Source organism: Cavia porcellus, unplaced genomic scaffold (genome assembly GCF_034190915.1).
Source record: "Cavia porcellus strain 051 isolate PalLab524CR breed Dunkin Hartley unplaced genomic scaffold, mCavPor4.1 scaffold_28, whole genome shotgun sequence".
NCBI lineage: Eukaryota > Metazoa > Chordata > Mammalia > Rodentia > Caviidae > Cavia > Cavia porcellus.
The window spans coordinates 37,919,267-37,937,903 of NW_026947511.1; the positions used below are offsets into that span (position 1 = coordinate 37,919,267).

An 18,637-nucleotide genomic window follows, 5' to 3' on the forward strand; every position below is an offset into this window, starting at 1 on the left:
TAGAAAATTCAAATCAATTACACCTTGAATTAGCAGAAGCAGCCGCTGAATGTATAAGATCTTTGGTAGCTGAAGACATTGGCTTAGAGAAATTAGTAATAGCAGACCCATCTCCCAGCAGAGGCTGTAAGTATAGTCTGAATTCAAAAGCAGTGCTATTGGTGAGTGAAAATGCAATGCAAGCCACAGAGGTAATTTCAAACACTGGAGCTGTCTCTCTCTTTCTCTAATTTGTAAGATTCTTTTATTAGCACGTGTTTGCAGTACATAATGTTGTGGGAAGTGGTGAGTATGCAAATAATCTAATTCCTTTTTTAAAAAATTTCACTTAGAAAGTAGTAAAAATACAACAGAACAAGATAAAATAAAGCCAACAGAGACAATGTAGTGACATTGGAACAGAACTTCACAGCAGGATACTGGGATAACAGTAACAGGTACCATAGTATATCTCGTTATCTTCAGAATAGTTGTCCTTTCAATCAGGTATAGCGAAATCAAACCAAAAGCAGACTATAAAACCAACTGAAAGAGAATATTGAATAGAGCAAAACAATCATAACAAAACAAAACAGTGAAAGCAATCTTTACCTTCAAACAGAACATAGAAGGAGCTTCCTGTAATTTGCTATATTGCATATGGTCATCCAAGAGATGCTCAGACCTCTGTCCCCAGTTGCTGAGGGTGGGTGCAGGGGATGTTTGATTCTCAGCCCACGTGCCAGTATGCTCACGGGAACAGCTGACTAGTTCTCCTCCTGGCTGGTGCCAAGGGCGCTTACCAAAAGGGCAGGCAAATTGCTTTCTTGCGCAGCCGCCTAAGTTCCAACATGGCGGCTTCTTCTGATTCCTTTTCATCCCTTTCCCCTTGCTCCACCCACCTCTTGATTCTTTCCTTTCCTTTCCTCTTGTACATGCCTGCAGTATGCAGTGTCCCCAGGCCTTGTGCAGCCCTGTACACACACATGACGCATCTTACGCTTTTTCACCCACTCTGCCTCCCCGCTGCCCCCTCCCTTGTCTTGGTGCCCTTCCCATTTGAGACAGATCTATCTCCCCGCTCCCTATTCTCTATCTTTTGTTTTGCTATTTGTTTATGTCTTGGGTCTCACAGAAGAGAAACCATGTTTATAAAAGTGCAAAGCAAGAGCAAAAATTAATTTTGATAATAAATTTAGTTCAGTCCTAAAATATCTAAAGTATTACCATGTCCAAAAATCAATGATAAACATTGTTAGGAACATTTTGCATGTTTTTGTACAAAGGTCATCACCCAATGTGTACTTTACACCTTAACTCAGCTGATGTATTTTTATCGGAAATATTGGATCTGGGTTCCAATTTTCTCAAATGTGCAGCTGAAACCACAGGTTGCAGTCCTTTGCATGCTCTCTCATCAGTTAGGAGACAGAACTCGGCAGTCTGGGGCTCAGCTCTCCTGCACTGAGCTGGTCGCTGCCCTGCTCCTCCTCCCGGGGATCAGGGTCACAGAGCCTGTTCTGGTTGTGTGGCTCCTGCCCCATGAAGGAATCAGAGATGCAGGTGTCCATGTCCTGATCTCCTCGCTGTGAGAGCAGGGAAGGTTTGATGGACTGATTGAGCAGAGGGTGTGGGAGAGTTAGAATTTTGCTTTTACCACTGTTCCCCGCATCCTGGAGAACCTTTTGGTCCCCAAATTCCCATTATTAGAGTGGGGCAGGGAGGCCGGAGGTGCCCATTACTGGAGATACACACAGGCAGCTGACAGCTGGCACCTGTTCCTGTCCTCCGGTCCCCCACGGCTTCAGCTCTGACTGCTGGGCTGCAGAAGGACACTGCTGCCAGGCCCCTGGGTGACAGAGGGTGCTCTATGACCCCTGGTGTGGGCTACAGGGTCCCTGGAAGGCAGCAGCCCCGCCCCCGGGTGTCGCCAAGCCGCGCCCCACAGTGGCCTCCTCTCCTCCCTACTGGTGCTTGGTGCTGCGGACCGAAGTGAGCGCTGCAGCCGGCTCTTCCCGGCATCCCAGTCGGGGTCACGCTCATCCTGGGGGAGCCCGGCCAGGCGGTGGGCACGACACTGCGGCTCAGCCCTGAGGACAGAAGGACACAAGGTGGGGACTTTACACAGGGCCGGGAGGGAAGGGGAGACTAAGTCAGTACACGTCCACAGTCACCCAAGGGCCTTGGGACATCAAGGACACTGCTTGCATGACTTGTAGTAAGGAAGATTTGACCCCAGAAAGGTGTCACTACACAAACTCAGGCCAGCTGGACCCCAGGGAGGTGTTAGTAGACTGACTCAAAAACAGCTTAGAGTAGGGGTTGCTCTTTTTTTTTTTTTTTTTTTTTTTTGTCTTTTTCCTTTTTATCGGTACCGGAGATTGAACTCACGACTGCCTGCTTACAAGGCAGGCGCTTATGCTGCTGAGCTAAATCCCCAGCCCCAAGCAGCTGCTCTTTCTTAAAGTGCAGTTACTCCCATGTTTTACATGCAAGGAAGTCACAAGTCTGAGCTTGAGAAAAGCCATACTGAAATCATGGGAGGTGGTCCGGGGCAAAAAAACTAAGACTATAGCGGTAGAGTAGGAGTTTCAGAAATATTCATGTGGAATTAATGGCAAGAAGATGTGATTGAGAAGAGGCTGCTGGTTTAGCAACAAGAGCTTCCTAGCAGGGTGGGTGAGAGCTGTGTCAGTACAAAGACTCAAAGCGCATCTAGAGAGAGGGAAGCAGACACCATACTTCCAAGGAGCTCAGAAACATAGGGACGAGAAGACAGCAGGTTGAGAGGAGCCCATAACCTTCTGTTTGTTTAATGAATTCCATTTGAACATGTTCATGGGCCAAAAAAAAGTGCAGGCAGGGAATAAAAAAAATTCAAAAATACAGAGAAAGAGTAAAAGTCTAACAAAGAATACAGCCAGAATGGGCTTGATGAAGCTATAAAGGTCCACATGGAGGGATGCTACTCTAACCGAAGGAGGAGCAGGAACTGAGTGGGGTGTGTGGGGTCTGCAGGCTGAGGTGTGGGGAACCGTGCACCCCTGGCCTCCGGGAGGAGATGCAGGCTGAGGTGTGACAGGAGCTTGCGATGGCCCCTGAGCAAGCAGGATAGGACCAGACGGCTGGCCTGCTCTGAGGCAGAGAGAAGACATCTTAAGCCTTCTGGTGCTGCTCTTCTGCTATTTTTGTGAGATTTCTCTGGGTGTCCAAGCATAGGAGAGGAGGATACAGAGATGCACCCCAGTTCGGGATTCAGCAGAAAGGTAAAGGCTGAAAGTAGTGAGCCTTGGAAGAAAGTGGCAGTCACTCTCTATGGTGTCCAGGGGCAGCGAAAGCCTTCAGGAGGCGATAGATCAGGAAAGAAAATAGGTGAATGGCAGCAGGTATTGACAATCAAAGAACAGTGCAAGGCTCTAGGACCTGCCGGGATAAGGGAATGACGGTCACACCAGGGTGTGTTAGAGATTTGGAAGTGCAGGGAACAACATCCACTGTCCACAGTGCACAGAGGTCACCAAGCATAGGGAAGGGACAGAGACCAGGGAAAGGAAATGTGATCAACCCTCAGGTTCTGCCTCCTAATGCCTAGGTCTGTGATTTGGATGTTTTTAATGGGTGACACCACCTTTAAGAGAGTTTCTTGGGTTACTTCTATAGACAAGTGATCTCGTTATAGGCAAGACTTTACTGGTTTTCCTTTTTTGTTGTTGTTTTTGTTTTTACACAGGATCTCACTATGTAGTCCAGGCTGGCCATGAATTTACTTTGCAGCTAAGGCTGGCCTCAGACTCACAGAGATCCTCCTGCCTCAGCCTCCCAAGTGCTGGGATCACAGAAGTGTGCCACCATACCTGGCTCTCACTTTCTGACAATAACTGCATTTTAAATCTCACTTTAGGAGGAAGTTGTTGTCATGCTTCCTTCACAACAAACTACTCCTGACCATGGATTTAGTGTCTCACCAAACTTACTTGCAAGCAATGAACCGTACACTCTCATATGCAACTTCTGCTTGGATGAATTACTTGCTGACTCCATGGAATTATAAATTGATAAATTGTATTTCCTTTTTAGAGCTAGGACTATCAAGTTCTTAACTGAGACTCTTACTGTTTAGATACAAAAGCTCCCCAAAAAGTCACATACTGGGCTGTTAGGGGGTCATTGGACCATGGGGTGTTAAACTCATCGGTGAATGAGACCAGTGATGAGTTCATAGTTGGGTGTGTGTTAGGAGGTAAGACCTAGTTGGAAGAGGAGGATCACTGGAGTATGATTTAGGAGACTGTGTCTCTGTCTGCCTGTCTGTCTCTCTCTCCCTCTCTCTGCTTCTTAGCTGCTGTGACTGCTTCTTTCCCCCACTGGCCCTTTTGCCACGTTGATTCCACTGTCAAGCCAATCACTAATGTACTGAACCCACTGAAACCGTGAGCCCACATTTCAAGTTCCTTCTTAAACTGTGCATGTCATGGATTTTGTCCCAGTGATGGGACTGCTGGTGAATACCTAGTACTTCATTAAGTTTAACTGATGGACTGAGAAAACAGTTAGGAGGGCCAGCTAGACAAGTTCTTGTTGGGTAGGGAATTCAGAGATGAATAGGTAAGCTTTAAAAGCTAGAAGAGTCTTAAAAGGAGAAATCTACTTCATCCAACTCATTTAAAATACAAGGAAAGTGAGGGCCAGAAAAGTGACTTCACTTGATTAACTAGCTTGAATATCTTTCAGGGTCTCTGATGAAACCATTAAAGAAGGGATCATTAATCCTGGGCCATGACTTATCTTCAACTTCCTGTTCTAATTCTTTTATCAGATACACATGTTGTATAATCAAAAGTGATAGGTGATTATAGTTTTCACCTCAAACTGGTCATTTCAAGTGAAAAACTAATAAAAATAATTCAGTTTAAAAGTTAGTAACACACAGGAGTCAGCTGGCTGGACTTCACTGCATCATCATGACCAGAGACCATGGACTGGGAAGACCTTGGCCATGGGCTCTGCTTCTTGGTCTTGCTGGAGCTGGGGAGAGACAGACTTACATCTCCAGGAAGGCCACGCAGGCACTCTGCCCATAGATCTGTGCGATCCTCTTGGGTGTGTCCCCAAAGAAGTCAGGGGCATCGATGGCGGCATGCAGGGCATGAAGGACCTTGAGGACCCCCAGGTGACCTGACTCGGCTGCAAAGTGAGCTGGGGTCCAGCCCACATCCGTGACCAGGCAGGGCCTGGCTCCGTGCTCCAGCAGGAGATGCAGCACCTCCATGTGCCCTTGGGAGAACCAGGAAGGACAGGATGAGATATAGGAAAGCGACCCGGTGGCCCAAAGTCAGGGTCATCCTGACAGCACAAAAAAGGGAGACATCAGTTGCTGAGGTGTCTACATGCTTCTTCTCCTTCTCAGTGTCCCCCTCAGGGCCTCCTTCGCCCATGAACCCCATCCCCACCTGACCTGAGTCCCTCAGCTTCTCCTGAATTCCTCTCAGTTGTCTCTGTCCCTGCCCCTGTCCCTGTGCCCATCTGGACTCCCTTACATCCGCCCATAGTGGCACCAGTAAGATGCTCCTTCAGCTGTCTCAGGACTCTTTTCCAAAATGATTATTTTAGAACCCAGCACCCTTGTTGCTGCACAGCTGGAGGCCACAGGCTTTCTAACCTGATTGTGTGTCCAGATCCTCACAGCACCATGGCCTAGCAAGGGTCACCATGGTCAAGGACAGCATCTGTGGCTCAGTGTCCTTCTCAGTAGATAGAGAGCTGCTACTGCTTGTTGACAGAATACTTTCAGGGGGCCGGTGAAATCCAGGCACAAAGCACTCAGCAGAGAGCCCAGCACAGAGCGAAGGTGCCCTAACAGGGCACAGTCTTCAATCCTTTGTGCTTGGATTTTACAGATTTCCCAAGAAAGCTTTCTGTGAATAATCTTGCTTTCTGCAGATGCATGGATGCATTCTCCACAGTGGTAGTCAAAGCATATATTTATGAAGCAAAGCCAATCACAGAACTCTGCCGCTTATGATTCTATGGTAGTACCAAGCCCTTACCAAGTCCAGCCTGAGTTCATGCCCACCCCCTCCCATCCTCCAGTGGCCCTCGATCCTGCAGCAAGCTGTGTGAGGCAGGGGGAACCCACGATGAGACAAAAAGTTTTCCCCTTCTCCACTTCCACTGGGGACAAGCGGGTGGAAGACCAGTTTTGACACAGAGCAGACTATGCTGGGCATGGTAAGTGATAGGATAGTAAAAAAGCAACAATGTTGAAATGAAAATGTAAAAAATGTGTCATAGGAAAAGACACATTACTAGGAATCCTTCACAAAACACTCCTTCGCTTTGAGCAAACCTACCCTGTGGTTCCTGTCACACCTGGTAGCATTTCTGATAGTCCTATTTCCTGAGTGCCTTTACAAGCTGTAATCAATAACACAGTGAATGTGGCTGCCATGCACCATCCAGAGGAAAAGTAGGTTTGCATAAACACGACAGTGTGTCCTCAAGCTCCTTAGTCACCAGAACTGGCACCGTGTGACTTCTGGCTCTTCCCCAAGGTCAGAATAAGCACAAAAGGGAAACATTTTGAATCAGTTCGGGACATCAAGACAGGCAGGACAGCATAACTAAATGCGCTCAGGAAAGAGGACTCCGGAGCTGTCGTGCAGAGCGGAAAGAGCCGGGGATGGATGTGTGCAGAGCAAGGCAAGGATCCTGAGGGGGTTAAAGCTGATGAGTGTTTTACTGTGGTCAATCTTAAAATGTAAGCATTCGATGTATTGTTATATCACGCTGCATATATCCACACTCTTCCTGTGCACCCATCATGGGATCGGAGTAGCAGGGCTCTTGTCATATTGGAGAATAAACTGAGGCTGAGACAGTCAACGACATGCCCCGTGGGCTATGCCAGCATGTCGCCATGTTGGGGATGACCTGCCCCACTTGGCTCCAGGGAAATTTCCCATCGCGCAGCCAGCAGACTGGCACCGCATGGATGGGGACGGGAGGACAACTGCCCACCTCGGATTGCAGCCCAGTGAAGTGGGGTCCGGTCGTTCCAGTCGGGGTCCTTGTGATTGGGGTCACAGAGGCCTTTCTTCAGAATCCATTTCACCGCGCCATAGTCCCCCACGGCCACGGCTTGGTGGAGCCTTGTCATGTCTGACATTTTGGTCAGTTCCATGACCAACTGCAGGAGAGACACTCTGTTCGGAAATTCTATGGCCACTCTTTATTCTTTGCCAGATTTCTTCCTCAGATTTCTGTATCAGCTGGGCACGGTGGCACACATCTGTAGTCCCAGCTACTTGGGAGGCTGAGGCAGGAAGACTATAAATTAGAACCCAGCCTGGGCAGCATAGTGACTCAGAGAGACACGGTCTCAAAATTAAAACAACAACAAAAAAGCCAGTGTGGTAGCTCAGTGTGAAGGTCCTGGGTTCCATCCCCAGTACTGCCCCCCATAAAGAAAGAAAGAAAGAAAATAGGAATAGGGACAGAGGCCACCTGAGCTTCAGCCCCTGCAGACATCTCTGATCTCAAGCCTCTGATCTCAAAGTCTCAAGAAGAGGCCAGATGCCGAGGATGGTGGCATACTCATGTAATCCTGGCACTTGGGAGGCTGAGGCAGGAGGATTGCTAAAAGTTCGAGATCACCCTGGACTACAAAGTGAGCCCAAGGCCAGCCAACCTGACAAAGCTGTATCACCAGGGATTTATGATTCACTATGTAGCTGAGGCTGGCCTTGAATTCATGTGGATCCTCCTGCCTCAGCCTCCTGAATGCTGGAATTATAGATCTGTGCCATCACACCCCAGCCCAGAAGAGTAAATGCTCATGCCCAAAACCTTGGACCCCTGAATCTGAAACACTTGGTGGGGCCAGCAATCCTCTTTCTATGACCCACCCTTGGATCTGTCCTGTTGCAGTTCAAGGACACCCAGAGAAATCAAAAGACATGGCCATTAGGAGCCCAGCGGACGGAAAGAAAGAATTCACCAAGACTGGGAATTAAGAGACCTCAACCAGCTCCCAGAGGGATGAATAGGAGTCAGGTAGGCGACTGACATAGGAGGATCCCAAATGTAGACAAGGATAAAGAGTCCCCAGTGTGGACCAAAGATCACCGCTGTTTAACATCTTTATGCCAAGAGACAAAATCATAGCTATTCCCTAGAACCTTAAAACAATGTCTACACAGGAGGGAGAAGCCCTGCCTGCCCTCCTTGATGGCCTGGGTGCTTCTGTCCCTGGGCTCAGCTGGGGTGTTCTGAGGTGCAGAGAACCAAACAGCTTGGGTAAGAGACTTAGCCAGCAGGCAGGCCACTGTATTCTCTGCCCTAGTGCTTCCCAGCTGGCTGGGGGACAGAAACTCCCGGGGTCTCACGGCCCAGCCTCCTCAAAATGAGCCAGATCTGGTTGTGGACATAGATGCCACCTGCTAGTCTACTAAGCTCCTGTGGGGATGCTGTGTCCCTGGGAACTGGCTCTGTAGTTCTGGGATGGGGTCTAAGATCCTGCATACGTAACAGACCCCCGAGAAGCTCTGGTTCCCTTTCCACGCTTTCATAGCATTGTCTCTCTACCCTGTGCCCTAATCTTAACCCTAACCTTAATACAGCAGACAGCTTAGTTACATAGTGACAGTTAGAAAGGGATAAGAATCAGGACAGAGATGAGGCCAGCCAGGCCTGTGGTCAAGGGCGAAGCTGACGGAAACCCCATGGCCACAGATAAATAACAGCTCGGAGCTGTGCTGTAACTAACTCCATCTGCTCTCAGAAGTAGTGTAACAAGCCCATAGCTAAAGGATGGGAACACTCTGACCCTCACTCCTACCCCTTCCAGAAATGCCATGGTTCTTCTCTGTCTCCTCCGCCTTGCTACGTACCTTGGCTTTTCTGTTAGATCAGTATTAGCTACTTGACTGCATTTGCAACCCTATGTTGATTACAGTTTGACCCAAGTTAACTTGGGTGATCTTACTTTTAAAAACCCCCTAGACAAAGACCCTGGGTGGAAACCCACTTTCAGGACCCTTCCTACTTCTCAGGAGATTTCTCTAAAAGATTTTCTTCTCTTCATCTTCTTTAACCTCAGGTTCATTCTTTGGCTTTGTGAGACATGAACTTAACACATCTAACCAGTTAGAGATTACCGCAACCTTGACCCTTACCCTAACCCTAACATCCCGTCTTCAGTCCAAAGGGTTATTGAACACACGGCATGAGATAACCATAAAATGGCACCAATCTGCTTCAATTTTCATATTTGCTTTAGGAAAAAACCCTTATTCTGTAGACTCTGATTAGGCATAAAGTAAAGAAATATACCAGTGTTTCTAATCTGCAGGAGCCATGGAAAGCCACAGCGCTGCTCTGATCAGCCTCTGAGCCTCCCCATTTGTCTCACAGGACACCTGCATCCAGGCAGATGCTTCCCCCTGCTGTGTACACCCACATTTGAGTCCATACCAACAAGATCATTCAACTTCCTATGAACGACTTACGATTCAACTAGAAGTTTCCACCGGCCAGCAAAATGTATCTCCAGGAATCTGGAAAGCTGATCCTAAAAAATATTATATGGAAATTTGAAGGAGCCAGAATAGCCAAAAATACTTTGAAAAGAACAAAAGTGGAGGACTCTGCTTTCTGATTTTAACTCATGTGACAGGACAGTTTGAGGGAGAACTGATGCCTTCCACAGGTGACGTAAGGACAACTAGATATTTCCACATAAAAGAAGACGATAGTTTTCCACCTCACACTGATTTGTTACTATGTCCTCTGAGACTGAACTGAGCCTTCCATTTAGTTCTGTGACCCATTTGAGTTAATTTTTATTTTTATTTTTTGGCTCTGGGGATCGACCTCATGACTTTGTGATGAGTTAAGTTTTATATATGGCGCACTGGTTAAAAGCAATTGAGCATTAAAGTAAGGATTCACTCTTATCTTTCAATTCTATTCTATTGCTCTCTATATGAATTCTTGGACTAGGACTACCACAACCTTCTTGTTTCCCTGCAATTCTAGAGAGAATCTAGGCTCTCCCACAACCTAGGCAAGTGCTTGATCACCGAGCTTTATCCCCAGCTCTATCTCAATTTTATTTTGAGACAAAATATTGCTAAGTTGCCCAGGCTAATTTCAAACTTGGACTCCTCCTGCCTCGGCTTTCCAAGTAGCTGGGTTTACAAGCATGTGCAACTGTGCTGAGCTATAGTAACACTATAATCTTGGTTACTACAGTAAGTTTTGAAATTTAGAAGTGTGAACCTTCCAGTGGGATTTATGTCCAATAGAACAAAAACATAACCACATAAGTATCTGTGCATGAATGTTCATAGAATCAGTATTCATTACAGGCAAAAAGTAGAAACATCTCAATCATCCGTCCACAGACAAAAAGATAAATGCAATGTGGAAGATCCATATGAATGATGAAATATTTCTTGGTGATCGAAAGGAATGAAGTACTGGTATATACTTCATAGATGAATCTTGAAACACATTAAGTGAATCAAGTCAGTCATAGAGGGCTGCATACTGTATGCTTTCATTTTGTGAAATGCCCAGAAAATGCAAATTTATGGAGACAAAATATAGATTTTTTAGTTGCCTAGAGCTGGATTGAGAGTCAGCATGGAGCATGACTGCTGGTAAATAAAGGATTTATTTTTGGGACAATGAAATGTTTTAAAATTAGATTTTTCTGGGTAATAGTTTCACAACACTAAAATGCTAAAGCCACTGAGGGGTATATTTTAAATAGATTTGACTTTATGGCATGTGAATTATATACAAAGAAAGCTATTTTTTAAAAGTAGAAAGGCTTTCTAAAAGGCATATTTGCATATATTTGTTTGCATTTTTATTTTCACTTGTGTTCACTAACCTAGCACTGACTTCTGAAATTTAGCAAACACGCTCCTTTACAATCCTTATAAATTTGGTCACACAGGCTTGCATTTCCATCTTTCTGGCACGCGCACCTGAACTTACGGAGCACAGAGTGTGAGTGTTCTGTAAATGCTGCAGTAATGAGGAAGGGGTGATAGAGAGTCACTTACTGTGTGTGGGACCTCCAAGAGCTCTGTGCTGCAGGCAGCCTTAGCCTGGACTGTTGCTGTGCTGACACCATGGAAACAGATCCCGCCTTCTCAGGCGAACTCGCCAATCACCATCAGCTGCCCAGGAGCCAGGTGGGGTGAGGTCATCGCTCTGCTTCCCATGGATCCCCTGCAGGAACTCCATGTCCTATTTTAGTCCAGATGTGGAGGTTCCTCATGGCTTCTTTCAAATAGCAACTGACAAAAATTAATGAGTAGCCGGGGGTCATCAGCCACAGTCCTAGGAGGACGCTCAGCTATTTTCATTTGTCACTTAAACCCTGGAGACTGACTTTAGGGAGCAGTGGGGACAGCCTGGACCTCTCACATTGAGAACCAGCGTGTGATTTGGGGCAAGCTCCTTAAGTTTGCAGAGCTGCTTTTCTTTCTGAAAGATTAAAAGGAAATTTTAATGGTTTTGCTTAGGGCTACAAAAAGAGTTAGGTGAAATAATTCATAAAGCACCTGCCATGAGGCAGATACTTAAACAACAGAAGAGCCATAGTATATCTAGATGCTTCTCATTGGCTACGCTTCCATTGGCTATGGAGCTCTAAGTGGACATCTCTACTTATGATGCTACTGATTTAAAACAGTGCCTTCTCCCCACTCATTGCTCCCCCTCCTCCTCCCTTCCCCATTTTTCCTTTTTCTTCCCCTTTGCCCTCTCCTTCCTTCCCTCCATTCTTCTCCCTACCTTTCTCCAAGCACATGCCAATCGCAGTATGGGCCCTGTAAGGAATAAGACAGTCATTCCTATCTCTGAGCTGGCAGTGCAGAGAACACCTGTAAGATCACATGCAAGAAAACCATGTGTGCATGTAGACCTTTGCAAGTGCCATGAACAGTGGGGAGGATTATGACAGCCTGGGGAGCTGCTAATCCTGGCTGTCACTTTAGCTGATTAAGAGACACCTGGATAATTGGTGAAGTCACTCCTGGGTGTGTCTGTGAGGCTGCTCCCGGGAATGCGTGGCATGTGGCTCAGCGCACTGAGTGATAAAATCCACCCTGAATGTGGGCAGCACCATCTGCAGGACCAGGGGCCCTGACAGGGTAAAGTGGTGGAGGGGAGGGAAGCTCGACCCTGCGCACACCAACCGGACCCTTCTGGAGCGGGCACGTTTGTCCCTACTGCTTTCACTCTTGGACAGAAGCCTCCAAATTCCTCAGCCTTTGAACGCAGACTCTTGCCAGGCACCAGACTCTCGCCAGGGTCTCCCAGGTCTCAGTCTCAGGCTGGGGCTGCATTCCCCGCCCCTGTGTCCTGTGGTTTTCAGCTTCCTGGACAGAGCAGCTACTGATTTCTCCAGCTGTCAGCCTGCAGACACCAGTGTGGGACGCTCCAGCCTCTTACAGGTGAGCAGTTTCCTGAACACTTCCTTAAGTGCCTGTCGGTGCTGGTCCTGGAGGACGCTAACAGCAGAGGTCATGTTTAAGCTGAGACCTGGCACAGAAGGAAATGCAGGTGTCTGAGCTGCTGGGAAGGGTTCTGGGGAATTGGCTGGTTTATGAGTGTGGGGTGTGGAGGAGAAGATGAGTCTGGTGCAGACATGGGCTCCATCATCCAGGGCACCTGTGGGATGAGGAGTTACTTTTGTCCCATGCACAGAGAGCAGCACTGAGAGATTTAAACAAAGAAGAAGGCAGTGCAGCTTGAACTTGCTTCACAAGTTCCTCTGGCTGCTACTATTTATAGAGTGAGGGAAATGGAACAGAAAGCAGAACACTGAGGGGGGCTATTGCAAAAGTCTGTAGCCAGCTGGGGGTGGTGCCTGGTGGACTGTGGGATGGAGGGAAGTGTGTGAAACCCAAGTTAGTGATTAGTATTATTGGCGGGAGTCATTTGTGGATTGGACACGAGTAGTGAGGGAAAGAGCACAGTCAAGGGTGAGCCTGGAAGCTAAGGACAGGGACTGAGGAAACGATGGGAAGCAGGCTGGGTAGTGGGAGAGCACACACATCGTGTGCTCTATTTTGAAACAAGTGTGAAATACACAGGAGTCATTCAGCTCCTGTGTAGTAAGAGTCCAGAGCTTTGTGGTTTTGGAGTTAAAAATGGACATTCAGAAATCACCAGATCATGGGTAATGCTTAAGGTATTTTGTTTTGTTTTGTTTTGGTACCGGGGCTCAAACTCATGACTGCAGGCTTACAAGGCAGGTGCATCCCCGGCCCCTGCTTAAGGTTGTAAGAATGTGTAAGATAACCCGAGGGCAGCACGTGCTAGAGGAGCCACCAGCCTCCTCCTCTGAGGTCTGGTAGCAAAGAACTGGTGAAGGAGGTTCCTGCCGGGCAGCAGGGCGGGAAGCTCTGGAGGAGAGATGGTTAGAGAAACCATGGTGACAAGCCGGAGTTAGTTTGTCCGGTACGAGCCAGAGGAGGCACAGAGAAGCCTGGCTCCACTGAGAGCTGTGTCTTCACTTTGTAAGCTCCATACCAGGTACAGTTCAACTTGGTTTCCCTGCACGAGTTTTTGCTGAGTTATTAATACTAAAAGGAGAAGACAGAGGTCTCTGGGATAAGGAGCAGAGGGATCAGCTGTGACAGCAGGGAAGAGGGGGCGCCATTCCCATCCGCAGGCCACGCATGTCAAGGGTACTTTCTCCTTTCACACCTGCATCTGTGGCTCTTTCCCCTCATAAAAGATCTCTGCCAACTCACTTCTCCCCAAGTCCAGAACTGCCAGGTAGAGGGGAGCCCAGGTTCTCCTGTAAGTCCAAAGAAAGCTGCCCCCCAGGGTCTTAAAAAAAAACTGTCTCTCCTCAATGGTCAAAATATTATTGTATATTCTGAATGCTAAAACATTAAAATTTTGACATCAATAATACACACAAAGTCACACAAAAACAGGTCAAAATGATCCTAATCTTATAAAAATGCTATTACTTTAGTCACTGAAAGCGTTAAGGGTTGCCAACAGGACATGCCATTGTGGATGGAGGTATTCAGTGCAGTCGGGATGACCTTGTGACAGCTCAATGGAAAAGTCTCTTGCCTGCCCCGTGACAGGCCATGGGGGCCACTGGGAGCCGTGGCTGTGCCCAGTCTTTGATCTGAGTCACACTGGCTCAGCATTGGGTCTAAACTTCCTTGTTGGAGTGACTTCTTTTCTCCTAGAATCAAGGTCCTTTTTAGATCAGAAAGAGATTTGGAGCCTTGTGGGATATAAACTCATTTTGTACATGAAAACCCTGGGGGCCACTGGTTAAACTATGGATTTAAGTGGCACTGAGACTGTTCTGATGGTCCCTGTTGTGTTTCCCATCCCACCGGCTCCCAAGACCCGATGGATGCCCGGAGACTGCAGGCCTGGGACAAGGATATGTACACACGGTGGCTTTGCCACCTCCTCTCGTACTCCCTGGTTGCTGCTGATTTAGACTTGGGGCACAATAATTTTATTCTATTGTTGCTCTGATTCTAAAGACAGTGATAAAGTAAGCCACAGAGGCTTTGTTCTAAGCACTGTAGCACACTGATTGTGGAGGTGCAGTTATTTACTCTATGCAGCAGACAGATCAGAAAGTTGAGGTAGGGGTAGGCAGGTCACTTGCGTGGGTGCAGGTCCTGTTCCTTTCTGCTGTGCCCCGCTGCCTCCTGTGGGTCAAGCAAGACCACCGGCAAGTGTGAATGAAGTTGAGACATCACCCAGATGTGCCACAGTGCCAACTCTAGTGTCTATGAAAAGCTCACAATGAGATGGGCAGAGGATGCTGAGTCCTGGAGGATGAGCAGGAAATGGGTGACCTGGTAATGCCCATGGCAAGCCCTGGGCTCTGTCCCGGGTATTCCCAGGATGTTACTCCATCAGTTAAGCCTGAAGTGTAGGTAGTTTGCAAACAAATCTGAGACGCAAGAGCTTACACATCCTGAGACCAGCCCTCTTTACTTCCTGTTAAGAATCATAAGGACTCTGCGGAAACTCAGGGCTCCGTGGCCTTGAGATCAGAGGCCTGACCCTAGGGAAGCTCCAGGCCCCTGCCTCAGACCAGGAAGCAAATGGAACCACCAGCAGTGTCCACAGAGCATCTGCAGGAGCACTCAAGGACTCCAGCCAGGAAGAAACCCGTGGTTGGCATTCTGGACCATCCCAGGGTCAGAGTAGAAAAGGACTGTGCTGACCTGGGACCCAGCATGTGCTGTGGACACACATTGCAGCTGCGGACCTGTTAGAATGGAGGCTTACAGGGTTATAGCACCAGAGACCTTGTGCAGAGAGACAGCTGGGGCTTTCCTCTCTCCTCGAAGGGAAATGTGGGTCTCTGTAACTCTCGCTCCTGACTCTTGGGGACTTGGTATCTTGTGCCCCTTCTGCCCCTTCTGCCTTCTGTTTCCAGACATCCTTCTTTGCCCCTCCCATGGGCCAGGGGATATCCTGGCTCAGCTGACTGCACATTTGCTCACACAAGCCAAACCATCATGGCTGTCTTTCTGGTATTATTCTGTTTGACGAGAAAGACAGTGAATAAATGAAACCTGAGACGATGCGAAATGCTCTGATCAGCCTTAAAGCACTCCAGACCTGGAAGAGGAGCCATGGTATGTGCCCCTCCAAGATTCACTCACCAGATCCACTCTCATCATTCTTATCTGAGCTGTGAGGACAGTGCCCGGGGATTCTCGGGCCACTGGCTTCCTGTCAGGACAGCGCAGTTTCCAGCAGGAGCTCATAGGTGGATGGAAAATGGGATTGAAGTACTTAATCTACATTTTCCTTCTGGCTTGGCTGCCATGGGCTGCTGAGAAGATTCTGGTCATGGCTTTCTGTGTCATGCCTGCAGGTCCTAGGTGCTCAGGGCTCTCAGGTCCATTCCAGAGAAACTGACCTCTCCTGAAATTCCGCGCCCACGGCTGCCCACAGTCACTTTGGTAAACACTCATAAAATAATCGAGTCCGAACACACTTCAGGTTTCCTGCCGGAGTCCGGACCCAAACAAGTAAGCATCCCATATGCAAAGAGATCCACCACACGAGGTCCAGGATAGCAGAACTGAGTGTGGAGACCTAAAGGAAAAGACAGCTGATGCCAGTGCTGTGGGGACACTCATGCCACATTGGGATCACGGGGCTTTATTCCTGCAATTGTGCCATGGGAGCGCTGGCAGTTCCAGGGAGAAAAATGATTACAGTTCATCACTTTTGAAGAAGTACTTTCACCCCAAGAACCCAGAATATATCCTGGAGAGAAGAGTACTATGCATGAGAAATAGTTAGAAGCCAAGGGAAATGCATGTGCTCTAACCCGGGAAATCCATTTCTGGGCTTGTGTAATAACACAATAATTTGAAACATGCATGAAGATTAAATTGTCAGGATATTCACTGACATGGTGTCTCAAAAACCATAAATTGTAAACAACCCAAATTTCCACTGTTAACAAGGAATAAGTTGCAAGCTAAGGTCATCGATGTGGTATACTGGTGTGGCAAAATATTAGCACTATCTTATGAAATGATGATAGAACTTCTTGTGGAGAAAAGCTTGAAAGATTATGCATGGATTTAGCAATCAGCAATATTTTCCTATCTGATTGTGTAAACACATTTTGTGACTACCTAAGATACAGGTTTTGAGGGCCCTAATTAACAGGAGACTGGGAGGAGGAAGGAAGGTCATTGTGGGTGTAAAAATAAACAACTCAACAGGCCGGTGACTGACTGAGTACCATGAAGGGAACTTGGATGCCTTGGTCCTAGCACAAGGCCGCCTACACCTGAGCTGAGGTCAGCAGAGATACTACCAAGGACAAAACTAAAGAAAAACATCCTTGTTTGGCAAAGGACCAAAGGGTGCTGAACCCATGCAAACAAGGCTCTTGCAACACTCACAGATGAAAATTCCCACAACCCAAGAGTGCAAAGGGCACCAGGCTCTGTCAAGAAGGACAACAGCTTGACCTGACAATAGGAAATACAAGGCGAAATTGCCTAAAAATTTTTTTTCCTTATTATTGTGGAACTTTAGACATATACATTCATCACAGGGAATTTGTATCTGTACATATGTCTTGATTCATCTTTTTTTCCCTGATTCCCTTCCCCTCCCTTCAATACCTCTTCCCCTCTTTAGTTACAAAGCTTTGTTTCTATTTTATCCTTTGTTTCTCACTTTTTCCCTTCCTTCCTCCCTTCCCCTTCCCTAGTTCCCTTTCCTTTTTGAACAGTTCCTTCCAATTTCACAATATCTATGATATATTTGGCCCTTATTTATACTCTTAGTTTCTTACACCAGAGAGGCAATGGGATATTTACACATGTGCATCTGATTTATTTCACTTAAGAGGCATGGTCTCAGGGTCCATCCCTTTACCTAGAAATATTTCAAGTTTATCCTTCTTTAATGGTTGGGTAGTACTCCATTGTGTAAAAAAAATCTTCTTTATCCATTCATCAGTTGATTGGCATTTGGACTGTTTCCAAGATTTAGCTATCACAAATTATGCTGCTATAAACTTGGGTGTTCATACATGGCTGTGGTGTGATGTTTTTAATTCTTTTAGGGAGATACCAAGGAAGAAAATAGCTGGGTCAAATGGGACCTCTAATTATTGTATTTTGAGGGATCTCCACACTGATTTGCACTGTGGTTGCAACAGTTTACAGTCCCACCAACAGTGAAGAAAGGCTCCTTTTCCTCACTACCCCACCAGCATTTATTATTGGTTGATGTCCTGATAATGGCTATTCTTCTTAGAGGGAGATGGAATCTCAGTGTTCTTTTAACTTGCATCTTTAGGATGACCAGTGATGCTGAACATTTTCCATATCAGATTAGAAGATGCAGAAACAACTCCAAACACACTCAGCCACCTTATCTTTGACAAACAGGCCAAACACCTTCACTGGAAGAAAGATAGCTTTTTTAACAAATGGGGCTCGAAAAACCGGCTTCCCACGTGCTGAAAACTAAAACTAGACCCACGTTGATTACCATGCACCAAACTAAAATAAAAATGAATAAAAAATGTAAATATTAAAACAGAAACACTAAATCTACTGGAAGAGAGAATAGGTAGAACTTTTGAAGACATATAGGTAGGCAAAGGCTTCATAAACAAAACCCCAGTTATACAGGAAATATAAAAAGAGTCAGCTGAGATCTCACTTTATTAAAAAACTTTTGCACAGCAAAAGAAATCACCAACAAAGTGAAGACACAACACATAGACTGGGAAGAAATTTAACCAGTTGGTTCTCAGACAAAGTACTAACACCCAGAGTGTACAAAGAACTAAAAAAGGTCAAATCCTTCAAATTTAAAGATCCAACCCCAAATCAGGCATCTGAGATAGATGGATACTTCTTAAATGGAGAAATACAAATGGCAAAGAAATATATGAAGAAAAATGCCTAAATATTGAATGAAAGATTCCATAGCTTCTCCTTACTTCAGGAACATTTTGAATAGGGGACCAAGGTGGGCTTGCTGTCCCCTGGAATTGCTCCACTCCTGAATTCATGGGACTTTTCAGGACATTGTGCCTCTGCACTTCTGCCCTCGCCTTCTGTAAAGTTTCTCCACACCAACCCAATACCTTTAAGTT

General features: G+C 46.7%; 2 protein-coding genes across 2 annotated transcripts in view; one reads left to right on the forward strand and one right to left on the reverse strand.

Annotated features, from left to right (window-relative positions):
- Nucleotides 1–219: 219 nt before the first annotated feature.
- Ankrd66 (ankyrin repeat domain 66) lies at nucleotides 220–12,294 on the reverse strand. The gene is made up of 6 exons (XM_013156632.3): nucleotides 11,788–12,294; nucleotides 11,052–11,288; nucleotides 9,486–9,547; nucleotides 6,997–7,291; nucleotides 5,025–5,253; nucleotides 220–2,069 (listed from the first exon to the last, which is right to left on the reverse strand). Exons 4-6 carry the CDS (start codon nucleotides 7,157–7,159, stop codon nucleotides 1,784–1,786), a joined length of 678 nt encoding a protein of 225 aa, XP_013012086.1. The 5' UTR covers nucleotides 7,160–7,291; nucleotides 9,486–9,547; nucleotides 11,052–11,288; nucleotides 11,788–12,294; the 3' UTR covers nucleotides 220–1,783.
- Pla2g7 (phospholipase A2 group VII) overlaps nucleotides 12,295–18,637 on the forward strand; it is a 48,731-nt gene continuing 42,388 nt past the window's right edge. The window contains exon 1 of the mRNA XM_013156530.3: nucleotides 12,295–12,449. The gene's annotated coding sequence lies outside the window, so the exon portion shown is untranslated. The remainder of the gene's footprint in view (nucleotides 12,450–18,637) is intronic.